The sequence below is a fragment of the Gallus gallus genome, chromosome 5 (assembly GCF_016699485.2).
Source record: "Gallus gallus isolate bGalGal1 chromosome 5, bGalGal1.mat.broiler.GRCg7b, whole genome shotgun sequence".
Classification (NCBI taxonomy): Eukaryota; Metazoa; Chordata; class Aves; order Galliformes; family Phasianidae; genus Gallus; species Gallus gallus.
Window position 1 is genome coordinate 35,627,826 of NC_052536.1, and position 17,639 is coordinate 35,645,464.

A 17,639-nucleotide genomic window follows, 5' to 3' on the forward strand; every position below is an offset into this window, starting at 1 on the left:
GCTCCAAACGCGTTGAGCGCGCCTGGTAGCACTTCCGGGTGAGGGTGGGGTGTGGAGTGCTGTGTCTGCCGCGCGGTCGTCTCTGTCCTGCGCACTGGCTGGGCAACATCGTGTGGCGCCAGGCTCCTATGGCCGCCGCGCAGCGACAGAGGTGGGTGTGTCCCGCAGGGCAAAAGCATGGGCTGCGCCGGGTCCGCGCTTCGCGACTCTCTGATGGAATGTGTGGGAAAGAGGGAAAGACTGCGCTTCCCAGCAGGCAGCGCGCTGCTGGTGCGCGGTGCACTCTGGGAGTTGTAGTGCTGGCGTTCTCTGGGGGATGGTGGCTCGGGTCCCAAGGAAGGTGTCGGTCCCTGGTCAGAAGCCTGAGGGGGCTCCTTCAGGTGTGCTGTGCCTGGGCTGGCTGAGGAGTTGGAGTTTGGGTTCCTGACCTGAAATCGTATCGAACTTTGTTAGCATGGAAATTTAAATGTGGTGTTCCTCCTATACCCCAAGCGTAATGTTGTGGTGATTTTTATATTTAGGAAGCCTTCTGACTCGATTTGGATGAAGGCAAGGAAGAAAAAAACCTGTGCCTTCTGCCTGGCAGTGTCAGCGGTCCCTGACTGTGCACAGCACACACAGTGCTCATTTTCGCAACGTCTGACAAAGAGGAACAATAAGCTGCAAACCTGCAGAACATCTCTAGAAAGAAAAACAGTCTCATCTGGGTGAATGTCCTCACAGCTCTGAGAGAGGTTGCTGGGTTTTTTTTGGTTTTTTTTTTAAGGAAGATTTTACCATATTTTGTTTTTGTCAGAGCTATAAAGGACTCACAGAACAAGCGTTCTGAAAGTGAAGCATATGCAGCTTGACAGCTCTTAGGCTTCTATAATAAACTTTCCTATGCAAACTGCATTTTGCAGTTCAGAACTTTCCTTGGGACGGTGAGCTAATAGAGAGATAATTCATTCTGGTGATGGCACTTCTTTCTCAACCCATTCAGCATGGTTTACAGTCTTTGCTATGGAAGAGCCATGCATTCTGGCCTGTTTCAAGATGCCGTCAACTGTTTGCTGTCTCTTTTGGCATCCCTAAAAGGGACAAGGTCAGCTATTTCAGCTTTATGACATCTTCCAGCACTGCTTTACCAGTGGATCCCCAAGGGACTGATGCCTGTCCGTCTAAAAAAAGGTCTGAAGTTGATTATGAAGAAGAAAAAGGATGGGATGAGGATGCTCAAGAAATACATGAAGGAAAACTCCTCTTTTCTTCCTCTGGGGGAACCCTGAAGAAACAATTAATTAATCACACTGTATCAAGGCATAGGTTTGCCAATGTACAGCCTCCCGAAAGGCCTTTGCGTGCTGAGGAATGGAGTAGACTGAAGGAAAGTTTTCAGTCCCCTGAAATATTTGAAGAAGTGATGCTTAACAATATGGTTAGATACAACAGCCCCATTGATGTGGCTAAGTCCTTGCTGACTCATGTGGCAAAGAGTAATGGTGACATTGGGTATAATTTATTGGTCAAATATCTGGCACTGTGTGTCCAACAAGGGAAAACTTCAGAAATCTGTGACGTGTACGACATCTTGAAAATCAGATTTAAGGTTTTAGAAAGTGGAGCTTACAACCTTCTTATCAGAGGACTGAGTAATTCAGATCAATGGAGAATGGCATTGACTCTGTTGGAAGAAGTAAAAAGGGTTACGGTTCCCTCGCGATCAAACTATGAGTCCTGTATCAAAGCAGCTGGCCGTCACCAAGAAATGACCCTTGCTTGTGAACTTTACCATGAAATGTTGGCAAAGGATTTAGTGCCAACCTTGGATATCCTGCAGACGCTTTTTGACTACAGCAGGGGGATGAAAGATCCTGCATTACAAAAAGAGCTGTTTGGTATCCTCTTATATTTGAGAGAGAACCAAATATACCCTCACAAAACATTTATCCGGAGTATAAAGCTGTGGTTTGAAAGGTAAGTAATGTTTCAGTAGCAAGCTCCAGTTCTTGAGGGTACAATTTTGGTTGTGCCATACATTAAATCTGATGAGATACCTGAAATCGTCTTTATGCTGTTGGCTAAAAATAAATAGGCAGTTCATGTGGAGTGCCCAAACAAAAGTAGGGTCTGTGAACTTTGAGCTCTATTAACATCCCAGAAATAACAGATTATGACTTGGCTTTTAGTAACAGAGAAAACAGAAGTTACAGTGATCACGGAAGTAAATGTAACCGAAAAAGTGTTATTTTCAATAATGATTTTTTTGAAGAGCAATCCAGCGCTGACTTTACTAGTGAGTAAAGTCAGATCCAACAGAGATCTGAGTGTCTTAACAGTCACAGTATTTTCTGTTGCCTATTGTCTTTGTTAAAAAACAAACAACTGAAGAACCTCTGTGTATCATCATACAGAATGAGAAAGGAAGCAAGAAGTAGAATGGCTATCCCAAAGCCCACAGTGCATAACTGTGCAACCAGAGATAATAAATGCAGTGGCAAAGGGGGAGGTATATGCACGGCAGCATGAAATTGCAGATAGCCTGTTGTGTTCTGGATCTTGTGGGCAAAAAGGAGGGCCAAAAGGAACATCTGCACCAATGTAGTGGCACCAGTGTTAATAGCGAAGGTGATGATGATGATGTGGCATCAGAAAGTCTCAATGCAGCATTTTAGTATGACCCATGTTACTCTTAGGAGTATTTTTCTAAATCTCTGGATTACACTTGCATAGAATTCTTGATTTCCTGCTTTTCCATCTGATTTCTGAGCGTTTTGTGAGTGTGTATGGCAGCACCTCGAAACTTGTCAGTGCAATCTTGTTATTTGTGTATTTCTTTATGTCTGGGGACAAACATAGAGGACAACTGAAGGAGTTGGTGTCAGTTCTCTGCATGTTGTTAAACACTGATTTGTTATTTAGTACTTCAAGGTGTTGTTGAATTATGTGTGAATCTTTGTATGTGTGGGGTTTTCTTTTCAGGGTAGGTGATGGGTCTATTTCTAAATACTGACCAAAACAGATACAGATATATATATATACACACACATACAGGCTACCTGTATATATATATATATCTGTATCTGTTTTGGTATATATATATATATATATATATATATATATGGATATATTTGTTATCTGTAATGCCAGTATAGCTAAATGAGAATCTAATGCTGTAATTTATCTTTTCCTGTGTATGTTTTAGTATACCGGGAGAGAAATGGAAAGGACACCTGACCAATATTAAAGACAGGTAAATGCAATGTCTTACTTAAAAGCGAGCTGTTGTCGTTTTATAAGATGAACTCTTCTTTCATAACTATAAAATAACTTTTCTCTGAATCTTTGCTTAAGACAATATTTTAATCCTTGACGATATGAACATTTGTTGTGTACATATGAATTCCCATACTCCAATTTCCAGAGGTTCAAGGTAATGATGTGTGATTCATGCATTTTTTTGCTAGGGTATGGATTTGTGCATTGCACTGATGTACAGGTTTAGTTTGGGGGGCAGCGGGGGAAACAACTAGGAAAGAAAAGTAAGAATAAATGGTGCTTGGGGGCAATGACAGTTACAGTTGGATTTTCTTCAGACTATGGGTTAGGGCAGAGACTGTGGCTGTGGGACATGAACCAACTTTAAAAAGGCTGTGTCTTTAAAAAGATTCTTATTGTTTCTCCAGGCATAGTTCTGGAATGTCATACAAAAATCTAGAAGCGGCCACAGCGACTTCAGAGTTTTGGATGCATACCAGAAAAACCACAACCAATTTTCTCATTATTTTATTGTGTTGGATTTGTGGGAAAAAATGTTCTTATAGTCAGATGCCCATTAAGATTGTAAAATCTAAGGTGATGCTTATTTATTTTCATCTTCTTGTATCTTATTTTTGTCTCCTTGTTTCACTATTTGCAGTGGACAGTGTCCCGTTTGCAACCATCAGCTGGAAGATAGTGAGCTCACCGAAGAGGAGTACAATAATCTGAGAGAAAGGATAATAAGGGATGTCATACATGGGACTGACACTTTCAGAAAGACAAGTCCACAGGTAGGTCTTGCATGCTGTCAGGCTGAGAGAGTAATATACAACTGATGTTGATATACTCTGAAAACAGCACAGACTTCTTCTTTTCCCCTTTGCTTTAAACATTAACAAGCCTTTAGATTCTCACTGATGTTTTTTATTTTTAAATATGTACTTTCATCTTTATAATTACAGCATACATCAAGAGTATCAAGCTTTTTCAAAGGATGTTTTAAACATTTGAGAGGGTGTAATTTCCATACACTATTGTATGTTGCAGTTCTGTTTGTTACTCATATTCTGCAGAGATTCAGCCTTAGTGTACTGAATGAAGCTGAACTCCACTAGATGGAGCCCACACCACACTGTGGGGTGGCTTTGCATTACCTTATAAGCAGTGATGTGAGTTGGCTGTAGGTGGCAACTCTGATCCACACGGATTCTGAAAATATGGAAGGACTCACCAGGTTTAGTTCTTAAGGCTTTCTGCTTTCTTCCTTATACATGTGTAGCAGTTAAAGGAACTTGAAGCTGTCAGGGTGCTCATAGTACCTGAAGCCCGTTCAGACCTCTCATTTATGTGCAGGTATTCATCTCAGTTCAGGACTTCTGGCTGATCTAGCTGTGAATTTTAGAGGGGAGTGAAATTATCCTTAAAAATGTGACAGTAATTCACTAGCAAGTATTCAGTGATTACTGATGTTCTGTAATATAAGATAAATGAAAGGATGTGTTTTATTCCATGCTGTAGAACTAACTTTACCTGTTCTTTAAAAGCCTTTATGAAAAGATGAAAATTATGATTGAGGTAGGCTTATTATAGAAAGCTACAACTAAACTTTAACTCCTTAAGCAGTTTACTGTCTAATCTTTGAAGCTTCGTTTGTGTTCTGTACGGTGACTGCTGTCTTGAAAATTTCAGATGTGTAAAGTGTACAGGGCTAGACTGTTAACAGTACTGGTTGGAGTGCAGGAGATTTAGAAAGGCAGTTCTGGTAATGGGACATTCATGTTACCACTGTGAGGACCTGACTGATCATGTGAATGCAGCCTAATGGAACAAAGAAGGAGGTTGTGGATGCCCCATCCCTGGAGGCATTCAAGGCCAGGCTGGATGTGGCCCTGGGCAGCCTGGTCTGGTGGTTGGCGACGCTGCACATAGCAGGGGGGCTGAAACTACATGATCATTATGGTCCTTTTCAACCCAGGCCGTTCAGTGGTTCGATGATTTTAAGTTTTGATGCCCACAGATTTTGCTGACTTGTGTGACGGCTGAATTTCTGTCTTTTACCACTCCAGGGCCACCTTTTTGGCAGTCAGAGTTGACCTCGGTCCAGTTCTGTACCAGCAGGCTGGCTGAATGGGGATAAAAGTGGTGTGTTTACTGGTGGCAGTACAGCTGATTCTGCTTCCTCCCTGAGTGCTTAGCATGGATGTGTGGCAGAGGCAAAGCGGTGTTGTGATGTGTTGGAGGTTTCCAGAAATAACTTTGGGACTTTTTAGTTGCCTTTGCACTGTGAAAGCAGACGTGGCAATGAAAATATCCTGTCCATTTTGGGTATGCTAGACTGTGTGACTTCTCCTGCAACCAGGGTTTTCCAGAGGGGAAACTAGGTGAAAAGGCTGAAATTACAATGTAGGCAAGTATATGTGAGAGGGTATTTTCCATTTGCCAGTCAGTCATGCTTTTTTGTAGCAGCCACTAATAGAACACATGTCAGCTTTCTATTCCCTATTTTCTTTTAACTAATATTCTTCAGCGCATTGCTGTTTCTTGTAACAAAATGATTAAACAGGGAGACAGTTTAAGTAGTTTAGAGCTCTGAAAAGTTTTATTCCAACAACACTTTAAACTGCATTATGAATTTTCTTTTTTCTTCACTGCGTAGTCTTTTGTTTTACTGTTGCAGCAGTACTATTGCTTTTAATCCTGTCAGGCAGAAATGCAATCAGAGTATTTAATGAGGAGCAAAGGTTTGGTTTATTGAGGATCCTCTCTCTGATAGTACTCTGTTAGGCTGTATTTAAAAAAAAATTAAATACGAAGACTGTATGATTAGACACTTCTAGCAAAGAAGATGAAACAATTTAGTGTGATACATAAGAATGGCAGTAAACAGTATTTACAAATAATTTTAAGACAGCCTGCCTGAACTATTAAGCATTATCTATAATGAGAAAATACCTATTACATAGATAATACAAATCCAAATCTTTATACACAACTACCAAAAGCTGTTAGGATGTTAGGTGGTGATCTGATGTAGCAAGTTGCAGCCTTACAAACTGCTGTAGGGAGAAAACAATTTAAACAAGGCTGTCACCTTTGTGCTAATGTCTATATGATACTTTCAGCTGGATTCCTGTTTACTCTGGCTACATTTAATTGGGAGCTATGCTACTGAGATAGTATAATCAGTACACTGAGAGACGGTATCATCTCTTGCTAGATGACTTTCATGCTCAGATGTTTCTCAAATATTCTAGTAGTTTCATCAAATTTGTAGCTACTTCATACTCCTGATAAGAGCTGATGTGCATGGGGAAGGAAGTGCTTGACAGATGTGCATGTGCTGTGAGGAAGGCAGGAAGAGATGGATTTGTGGGCACGTATAGTCCCCACACCAGGTCTGGGCTAAGTGTGTAAGGGGGTTTTACATGTTCTTTTAGATGCAACAGTCTGGAGGGGGAAGAGAAAGTGACCCATTCATATCCCTGTAATTCTTGCAGCTGATTCTGTGAAGCTTTAAAAATAGAGCTCTCTGACTTAAATATTAAGTTGATGGCTTTTGTATAATGCATTGGTTCTCCTTTGATGTGTGCGTTTCCCAACTCCAAGATTTGCCTCAAAGCCCTTTGAGCCCAGCGGGACTGAGTGTGCTCTCAGCAGGTTTGTCAGCAACAACAAGCTGTGTAGTGTGGTCAACATGCTGAGGGGAAAGGGTGCAACACAGAGGGACCTGGACAAGCTGGGAAAGTGGGCCCATCTGAGCCTAATGAAGTTAGCTGCTTCTGAAGTTGGCTACTCATACCTAGCTAGCTTCGGTGCTTGATCCAGTACTGAATCTTGTAAGGGCCAGTAAGCAAAGAATAAAGATGGGTAAAGTTATGGTGAATGCTGAGATAATTCCAGTACTGGACTTCCTGGATGGAGTCTGAGAACACTGCAGCCCAAGCTGCAGGCTTATCCTGCTTACTTTCTGTCTTCCTACCTCCATTTAATTCAGGGTGGATGTTGCACTCTTCCTTTGATATTATCTTCTAGGGCTAGAGAAGAGAGAACTTCTAGAAGGAAGGAAAAAAGGAGGGGAAGGGGAAAGACTGAGTGGGCATATGAGTGTTGAGAAACAAAGGCAGCTGGAATTTTTTAAGGCTTTTCTTGCATCTTATCTTACTGCAGAGGCTCCAGATTTATAATGGAAGCAAACAGAATCACGGAGATGATTTTTGGCAGAAGAGTAAAAGGCTAAGCTGCTTCCTTAGTAGCAAGGAATAGATCTAGATGAAAACATATTTATCATGTACTTCTTTCTCTTGGTTACCTCGTTGTTAGAGAATTTTCTTGAGGTTGGGTCAGATCTTCTGGGGTGGTCCACTCTTCCTTTTCTTGATTCATTTAACAAGGAATGGGTTGAGGTTTTGTTCAGGTCACTGTCTACTTTGCTCTTAACTGACTGTTCAGCAGGAACAGGTCATTGTGCAAAGAAAGTACCATTCCCATCTGCTAGTCCAATGTTAAACAGTCCAATGTTTTGTTGCCCGCCACAGTTATTTTTTTAACAACTTTATCACCTCTGTATTTGAAAATTCTCCTAACATGATACATGCTTCATATTCCAGTTAGTACAATCAAGTAAGGAAGATCCGTTTCTAATCTTAAATCTTCTTGAAAACTTTTTGCATGGTTAAAAGAAAAGTGCTAATGATACACAATTTCCACTGTATGTAATGTGGAGATCTTGCTAAGCAACATACAGAGTTGCTTTGCTGATGCGGTGACTTTTCTCAGACCTGTACCTTTCTTTCACTATCTAGAACGTGTAAGAAGAAGCAGGAAGAATTCACTGAAGTTTTAAGAATGTGATCCCTTAATAAAGTGCTTGCTTTATTCGTTATCTGCATCTGTTGAACGAACAGGAAAATAAGCCAAGGCTATAAACATAAAATTAGAACAGTAAGTTTTCACCAAGGAGTTAAACTAGTCTGACTTAGCTGAGCAGCTAATTTTTAAGGAGATTATTTTTATCAGGAACTCCTTGAGTACACAGTCTGGTACTTGTTGCTCATCCATTCCACTAAGGAGGTTCTTGAGAAATGCTGGCATGATGCGGTTTTGAAGTGCTTTCTTTGTTTGAATATTGCTAAATTTTTTTTATAGTGCTTGTAAAATAAAATTAATGTGAACATGGGTTGGTTTTACACAGTTTATAAGGCTACCCTTTTAACTTGGGCATTATTGAGTGGTCCTTTACCATTTCATTGTTTGATCCACCACCGAAGCCGCTTTAGAATGGAGGAGCTGCTTTCCAGCTGTGGTCAAAGTCAGAGTTTTCTGATACTGCAGAAGGTGGCATTGTAATTCATGATAATTAGGATGGCATAACAGATTATAATAATTTCATGTTATCTATCCACTGCTTTATTTCTTTAGATTTAATTAGTTTTGTTTTAGAACAGCAGCAGTTTGAGCACATTTTCATTACACGTTATGGTCCTTTGAGTCATTGCAGCTTCTCCAGAAATGTGTAAAATATAAGAATACTTTTTTTCCTACGTTCATCATTTCATCCTTTTTATCTTAAATTTAATTTTGTTTTGTACTCATTACTGGTGGGGCTTCTTTGCCATTCCCCTTTCTAAATACCCGTAAAACATATTATATATAAGGAAATTAGTTCAGAAATTTGAAAGAGGATGCTAATTTTTTAGCATGACCCTTTGTTTTTTCTCTTCTGCATTTTTAAGATGCTATAGTGAGCTCAGTGCTCTCATAGCCTTTTATGAAGTTATGTGTCAGGTTTTGGGTTGTTTCTTTTTTTCTGCAGTCCAACTGATGTTTTCTGGTTTTCTTTTACCTTTTGTATTGACACGTGGAAAGAATTGTTTTAAATTCTCTTTTGCAAAAGGTATGCACATCAAACTCCAGCAGATCACAGTATTCCAGAGGATTTGCACAGTGTTTAATTGTCAGTTTAATCTTATTACAGCGTACAGATGCTGGGTGCATAGGTTTTATGATTCTCTGGATTGTTTCCAGGAATATAAGGGCAGAGCATTTGGTGCCATTCAGTCCCTGGAGTGGCTGCTGTTTCTATTGAGATTGCAAATATTACTCAACATGCAGTTGGTGGCAGCGTAACTGGCCTCACCACCTCCCAGCTGCACACGTCTGTCCCCCTCAAGTGTGCCAAGGGAGAAAATAGGTGAGCGTGTCCCCATAGTGAGCAGGGGACATGGCTAGATTGCAAAATAACGTTGTGTTTTGCCTTGGATGACTTTTCATCTTTTTTCAGCTAGATGAGTTGCTTGCTTAGTTTCACTACAGACATTTGCACCAGCATAGCAGACAGCAGCACGGGGGTATATTTGGCTGTCTGGTCTTCATGTGACATCTTTCCACATGGAGATTATGGACTGTCTGTAAATGAATGCTCGCCTGCCACATGTACTTGTCATGCTCTCTTTTTGGTGCAGTTTGTGATGCACAGCTTTTATGTTGTCCCACTATCTTTGTATAATGCCAGTTACAGTATTATTAAGCGTTCAAGTTGATATATGATGGCAGCATTGCAAAGCTGAGGGTATTTTTCCACTGAGGACAGCAGCATGAACTTCTTGTTCTCTCTCCATGGTCAGTGTGCTCGGGAAGTGCTCTGCCTGGGCACTTGTGATGGTGGGCCTGACTCACATCAGGCAGCAGCAAGTCCTGCAGCAGTGCTGCCTGCTGCTGACGCAGGAGCATGAGCTGGCAGCACGCAGCTCACTTCAGCCTGTCTGTCTGCCTGCCTGCTCTTTGCTTCTGGGTTCTTTCTTGTTTGTGACAGTGTCTCAGGAGGTTACAGCCACAGTACTTTGAGCCTCTTGCATTATTTGTTAACTTTGCGAGCGTAATAATAGAGGATAAACAAATCGTATTTAATCCAGAGTACATAGTGATACCATACACATTACTGAGAAAAGCTTTCCTGCTTATAATGGTTGGGAGGGGATTTCCAAGCTTTGAAACTAGAGGGGGAAATATTTAAAGCCTTCAGGCATAACAACAGCAGACTAAAGGGTACTCCAGTAGTTGCAACACAAAGCACCTTATAAAAAACGGTCTGGATCTCAGCTTGACAGCTGGATTCTGTGTCTGTCACTAACACACATTCCTGTGTTTTTCTTCTGATACCAGGAAACGCTGCCAAAAACAAAGCAGCCTGAGCCACTTTGTGTTTTATGAAACTGATAAAAAGTGAATGTTTTCAGTTCTCTAAAAACGGATGCTTAGGATTGGCTTGCATAATCTTTAAGTGCAGCGTGAAATTCTGCTCAATATGCTTTGCTCTTTCCTTGCACTTGCATATATTGTCTTTCAGTGTGGAGAGAGGAAGGACTGATTTTTCTTTTGTTCAAAGCTTGGAATTGTGAGTGCTTCTGGAAAATTACGTATCAGTAACTGTAGTTTTGTTCTTATACACGTCTTATAGTGTCTCCATCATTCCTTATGAGTGAGTGCAGGTTTTATTGTGTAGAAGAATTGACAAACAGTTGTTTCTGCATTGATTTTGGTAGCTTTTGGTAGGGTTTTTTTCTTCTTTTTTCTTTTTCCCCTTCAAATTCCATGCATTTGCATGAACAGAATGGCCTTTCCTGTATTAAAATTTCTCTGTGGATTTGCTTGTGTATCCATGTAGTTCCTTTGCATGCTACACTACTTTGTTTTTTAGTATTTAGATCAGTGGGCGTTTTGACTTGGTGATGAATTTGAACGGCTGATTTTTATTTTTGGTTGCCCAGGTATTTTCTATTTAGACTTGAGCAGAAAATATGCTATGATCTAACCTTTCTGTGATCTTAAACTGTCACCCCAATACCTCAGATAGAGAGATCACCGAAAAACTCATACAATTCTGTAGTTTCACAGTGCTGTAAGTTAGCACAGTCAGTGCTACCTGGTGATTGCAGTAGCCTCACCTGCTCCTGGCCTCACCCCTAATCTGTGTGCTATCTGCTGCTGTGCCACTACGGACTGACCTGAGCAGGGGAACTGGCTCAGGCTGAAGTCTGTTCCATTGGCTCAGCTCATGTCAGGTAAGTTCTTAATCTGCTCCTGTCTTCCTCGTTGCTCCAGCAAACTTGTTTGCATAGGTAGAGGAGGGGTTAGGAATGAATGGCTGAGGGAAGGAAAAGGGTAGAAACGCCTGTTTCTCCATGAGTATCAGCATATGCTAGTTATAAAAAGAAGATGGTGAAAGAGAACATCATGGGACATCCAAATGGTGTGGAGTAGCTAAAACTTTGAGGTCGCTTTGTGCTGTTGCTGAGGTATGAATGGATTTCAGCCACCCTCGTGCTAGTGGATAATCAAACAATTTTAAATGCCTTCTTCGTGTAAGGATAAATTCCACATTGGATTTTTATAGCTGACTTAGGAAAGAACTGATGTAGTCAGTGCCATATCCATTTGCAAACATAAGTTGTCTTAATAAAAATGGCAGTGAATCACTTCTACTGGTTGTGTAGTTGGCATTTCCCTGCTTTCCCAGCCAGGCAGTGAATGAAATTGGGTGTTTTCTTTTTCCAGTTCCCTTTTCTTTTGAACATAGTATGTAAGAGCCTATGACTGGAACCTCCCTTCTGCAGGCTCCCCACTGTCCTGCTGCAGTGAGGCATGCTCACCAGGTACACAGACTGCTGCAAAACATCTGACAGCAAATATGGTGGAATTGCTGTGCAGCTTATCACGGTACTTTTCTGTAGCTCCCTTGCGTTAAGGTAAACTTTTCCTCAGCAGCTTCTGGAGATGAACCCAAGTTAGAAATTGGTGTAGTGTCTACTGTGTTTGTTTGTGCGTCCTTGTATGTAAAGACAGACGTTCTGCTACTTGATGGTGTCTTGTAGGGTTCTGCAGGAGTGCGCCCTGTTGTGTTCAGCAAGATGTTTTCATCTAAATGTTCCTTTTGGTCTTTCTGTGTTCGTTACTTCCCTGTCTGGCAAACACACTGCTGCTGCACGCAGATCAGGTTCTCAGTGTGGAAGGGGAACCTCGTTTGAGCAGCACGATTCCTTTCGTCTAAATTGGCCCTCATGTCATTATTGTACTGCACTGGTGAATTTTGTGTCTGGCTTCTCTTGATAGGTTGTATCTTAGCTGCAGCTGTGTTCTGCTTAATTACATTTCATAAGGAAGATCTTCAATTTCTTTTTCCAGATGGTTAGTGAGAGGAATGTCTTCAGAGAATTGTGGGTGAATCATCTCTTGATTACTGTAGCTGTAAGTAACAGCTGTATAAAGCCCAGACCATTTTTGATGTTTGGAAGATCAGCATCTTTCAATTTTTATACCGTATCTCTTACAGTGTAGGTCGGTGTTTGTGTGCTTGAATAACCCTTTGTACTGCATCTGGGTGGTATAGCCTGCTGCTTGTTCCCAGGGTTTGCCCTTTTCACTTCTCTATGCCTGAAGAGGATGGGAAGTCTGACAACTTGAACTCTCTTTCGTAGGGTCATATTGTGGCTTAGGTTGGAGGGAACCATAGAAGATCATGGTCCTAACCCCTGCCACGGGCAGAGTTGCCTACCACTAGATCAGGCTGCCTGGTGTCCCGTCCAACCTGGCCTTGAATGCCTCCAGAGATGGGCCATCCACAACCTCTCTGGACAGCCTGTTCCAGTGCTTCACCACCCGCTAAGTAAAATCTTCTTTCTAGTATCTAGTTTAAATCTCCCCTTTTTTAGTTTAAATCCATTCCCTCCTGTCCTATCACTATCAGACTTTGTAAAAAATCAGTTCCCCTCTTGCTTGTAAGCTTCCTTTGAGTACTGGAAGGCCACAGTGAAGGCCCCAGATTCTTCTTCAAGCTAAATAAACTCATCTCCCTCAGCCTTTCTTTGTAGGAGAGATACTCCAGCCCTCTGATCATCTTTGTGGCCCTCCTCTGGACCCACTCCAACAGTTCCACATCCTTCCTCTATGGGGAGGCCTGGGCACAGTACTGCAGAAGTAAAATGGGCAGTCACCTCCTTCACCCTGCTGACCACGCATCTTTAGGTGCAGTCCAGAATACTGTTGGCCTTCGGGGCTACCAGTGCACACTGCTGGCTTGTGTCCAGCTTTTTGTCCACCAGGACCCCCGAGCCCTTCTCAACAGGGCTGCTCTCAATGAGTTCTCCCAGTCTGTACTTGTATCTGGGATTGCCTCAACCCAAGTGCAACACCTTGCACTTGGCCTTGTTGAACCTCGTTAGATTCTCATGTGCTCGCTTCTTGAGCATGTCCAGGTCCCACCGGATGGCATCCCTCTTTTCTGTTCAGGGAAGGAGATCTGGGTGATCTTCTATGTGGTTCTTTTAGGTAGTTGTTTTCCTTTTTTTCTGAAAGAAGAGGAGCAATCTTTTGTGTTGCTGGGAAAACACAGATGGAATGGAAAAAATGAATAAATTCTTGGGGCTTTTTTAGTCTCTCTGAGGCTTATCACTGTAGTCTTCTGAATTTGGGGATGTGAATTTGGCCTTTCGTCTTCTGGCCTTATTCTAATGTTAACTCCTCACCTCCTCTTGTGTGACTAACAGTCTCCTGTGGCAGCAAGCCTTCTCTTCCAGCTGTATTACATTGTCTCTTGTTGGGAGTGTTTTCTCATGTGCTGTATTGCACAGATTACTGGTAATGAGGCAAAAGGACGGTGCAGATCTGGAGGCTGGTAGCAACACACCAACAGGCCTTTGAGGTTGGAGAGGGAGATGGTGGGGTGGGGTGGTTGAGAGAGTGACCTTAAAGGTTGCAGCTTCTCTCCTGCTCTGAAAGTGAACCACAGAGAGCTGAAGTTGGCTTCTCAAAGGCGCTGAGCCTGCCCTGGCAACTCCTGCTCCATCTGCCCCTCTGGGTGAGGAGGAAGAGCAAACCACAGGGTGCGGAGACAGCACCCAGCTCCTCTGTGGCTCTTCCAGTGCCTGTGCTGCAGTGCTTCCTTGGCAAAACTCTCTGCCCATTGGGGTAACCCACCTGCTTAAGGAACTGCTCTGTAACTATTGTCACTTGAAATAAAATACCCCTGTGAAGTCTTCACTAAGTGTTTGTTTTGTAAGGAATTACAAGATTACACATACACCATGTTTTCTAAAAACGTCTACTTGACTGTAGTCAATTAGTGTTGCTGGCATTTGTTGGCAGCAGAAAAATAATGCCCTGTTGGAGTGTTCCCCACGTATTTTCATTTGCTTCCTCTTTGTCTTTTCCATTCATACCTATCTTTGTCCCCGGGCTTTCCTGTTTTGCCTCTGTTCTCTCTGTTTCCTTCTTTTTCCTCTTATCTTCTTCTCAGACAGATGTCCAGTGTTGTTGCAGCAATGACTTGCCTGATTTTGAACCTCGAGGAGTTCCAATGAATACCATGAGCCTGGAAGCCAGGAATCTTTTTACCTCAATTGTTTATCTTCCTGTTTTCCCCCCCCCCCCCTCCCACTGCCATCCTTGGTGATGTCCTGAGTTGATGTCCCTGTCCTTCAGATGGCAATGAGAATATTTATTCATCTATATAGAATATCTGGAGATTGGGAGGAGAGAAACACTTTACAGGTGTCAACAGTTTGTTTGTGGATATAACTTTCTTGCCTTATTTCTTACACTTTCTAAATGGTATTTATTTAAGCTGTGGAGAAGTAAAAAGATGCCATGAAAGGCAGTTCATTCTGTTGGTACCAGGCTGAGCAACATTGTCTGTGTTTTTACCAGTGTGCTTTTCACTGTACAGGTCTGTTCACTTAAAATCCACGCCTGAAATTTTAATGTCTGAACAAGGCATTCTTATCTCACTTGGTCTGTTTGTGCTCTTAATACAAGTAATCCTTTTTCTGTTATAATTTGTCATAAACATTCCAAGTAAATTTGAAGTTGGTGATAACATGTTGCTGCCTGACAGCAGTGTATTTTCTGAGCAAATACGTTCTTTATTTCACTTCTTTCCCGGGGGAAGAATTGTATGTGCTGTACACGTTTTTGTTTTGGTGTGGTGGACACAGGGCTGGTAATTCTTTAGATTTGCACATGGCTATGTGGGTACACAGGAGAAGGGAAGGTTGGAGGAGTGGTTCTTGAATTCCTAGCAGCAGACGTGGAATTTGCAATTGCTGTGAGTTCCTGTAAGATTATTTGTACCTGTAGACTGAAACATCTGTTACCCAATAAATAGGTTTTGTCTGTTAACAGAAGAGTCTGTTATGAAGTGAGGTCACTGATCACCTGGGTGGATGAGGGTTCCTATGCCTATTAAAAGCAGTTTATTAATTGCAAATGCAATACAGGTGTCTGTGAAATACAGTAGGTCTTAAAAATAAAGACACAAATCCATGAAGACTTATCAAAACTTTTTACTCTCTTCTCTTCCTTTGGTATCTCAGGCATAAAGCAGTTGTGATTTTCCTTCTGTTGGAGAAAAAATACAACACCAAAAAGGATGGATACTGTTTGTTAATCACTGTTACGTTTCTGATGTAGTATGGAATTCATTGGTTTAGAATCACAGAATTGCTCAGGTTGGAAAAGACCTTTAAGATCATCAAGTCTAACCACAGCCTAACCATACCACCCTAACTCTAACAACCCTCTGCTAAAGCATGTCCCTGAACACCACATCCAAACACTTTTTAAACACATCCAGGGATGGTGACTCAAGCACTTCCTGGGGGAGCCTATTCCGGTGCTTAACAACCCTTTCTGCAAAGAAGTTTTTCCCAATATCCAACCTAAACTTCCCCTGGTGCAACTTAAGGCCGAGGTTTGCTAGACTTAAAACTGTATCCTTCAGAAATGCAGGCTTGTGCTTGTAAATGAATGCTCATGTAAATATAAATCTGTTATCCGAAGACTTAGCATTCAGAGATTTCATGATTCTTACAGAGAAATTAAGGACGATGCTTATTTTACGTTTGGAAATGTTGGAGTTAGTGGTAGTGTCACATTCTCCTGGGATGTAAAATTGCTTTATTTTTGAAGCTGTTCAGTAAAAATGACCGTAACGTGCATCTTTATGAAAGTGTGTAATTCAGATAATAGTTGTTAAAATCTGAATGACTGCAAAGTTGGGGTTTTCAGTAGTAACGTAATTTAAAAGTATATCAAAACTATCCAATGTAATGTTTATGTTTTCTGAAAGTAGTTTTTCTGTGTGTGGTGTTGTTTTTGCAAATATGCAGGTAAGAAAATTGAGAGATTTAGTGGAGGCTTCTTTGATTGTTTCATTTTATAATAAAAAATGAATGAAAACTATTTCTATGAAATGAAACCTATTATTTCCCATATCCTTCTGTTGATTTATTTCAGGAATTTGAAGCCTTTCAAACATTCGTGGAAAATCGACTTCCATTTGATATCGTTATTGATGGACTCAATATTTCCCATATAATGCCCAGAAAGGTGCAGTGTGAAAATGTAAGTGCTGGTTAAATATTAATTAAGGATTTTGTGTATGCTTAGGCTGATGGCAGAACAATTAGTGCCTCATTATTACTTACCCTCTTGAGAAATTGATCAAACATTTTTGTAGCACGTATTACAGTGAAATTCAAAGATTTATCTAGACTTTGCAGATTAAAACAATCAGAAGAAAGATGGTGGTTCTTACAAATTTGACTGTATTAGTCAAATAAAATCAAACCTAAATTTCCCTTAGTGTGTCATGCTCGGAGATAAGCTACTGATGGTAACTTTATTAGGACATATATTGTGTCTGTTTTCATAATAGGGAACAGAATAAATGTACTATATAGAAAACTTAGTCTAATACAGTTATGCTCATAAGTCTTTATATTGAAATAACTCTTTATTTCAAAGCACATCATGTACAAGTTTAAATTTCATTTTCCTTTCTATTGTCTTAAGCATTTGAGTCCTGTTGTAGCAAGGGGCAAACAAGCCTTGTTTCTTTCCACTTTGGTGATTTTTAGGATAATCCTGCCTTTTAGGATAATCCAGTGCCCATTTTTGAGAATTCTCGATACTCCTTTTTTAGTATTTCACTAAGAAATGGCTTCATGTTTTTTATTATTGTTGCTTTTGTCCCATTCAAGATCTATTTTAAATTAGTAATTATGGGACATAAAACTATTAGAGACCATCCAAAAGAAGGCTATGAAGATGGTGAAGGGTCTAGAGGGTATGATGTATGAGGAGCGGCTGAGATCCAATGGTTTGTTCAGCCCAGAGCAGAAGAGCTGAGGGAAAGCCTTATGGCTGCAGCTCCTCACAGGGAGCAGAAGGCAGTGCTGAGCTCTGCTCTCTGGTGACAGCAACAGTGCCCAAGGGAACAGCACGGAGCTGTGTCGAAGGAGGGTCAGACTGGGGGTTAGGGAAAGGTCCTTCACCAGAGGGTGATGGGTATAGAATGGGCTGCCCAGGGCAGTGGTCATGGCACCGAGCTGTCAGAGTTGAAGAAG

The 17,639-nt window shown here is 41.3% G+C and overlaps 1 protein-coding gene across 2 annotated transcripts in view; it reads left to right on the forward strand.

Moving 5' to 3' along the window:
* The first annotated feature begins 36 nt into the window (after positions 1–36).
* PRORP (protein only RNase P catalytic subunit) overlaps positions 37–17,639 on the forward strand; it is a 38,296-nt gene continuing 20,693 nt past the window's right edge. The window contains exons 1-5 of one of the 2 annotated variants that reach the window (XM_421241.7): positions 37–151; positions 522–1,956; positions 3,185–3,232; positions 3,899–4,031; positions 16,528–16,635. In XM_421241.7, coding sequence (XP_421241.3) covers positions 956–1,956; positions 3,185–3,232; positions 3,899–4,031; positions 16,528–16,635 — 1,290 coding nt within the window. In that variant the 5' untranslated portion in view covers positions 37–151; positions 522–955. The remainder of the gene's footprint in view (positions 152–521; positions 1,957–3,184; positions 3,233–3,898; positions 4,032–16,527; positions 16,636–17,639) is intronic. The other variant, XM_040701950.2, reaches the window with a different exon arrangement.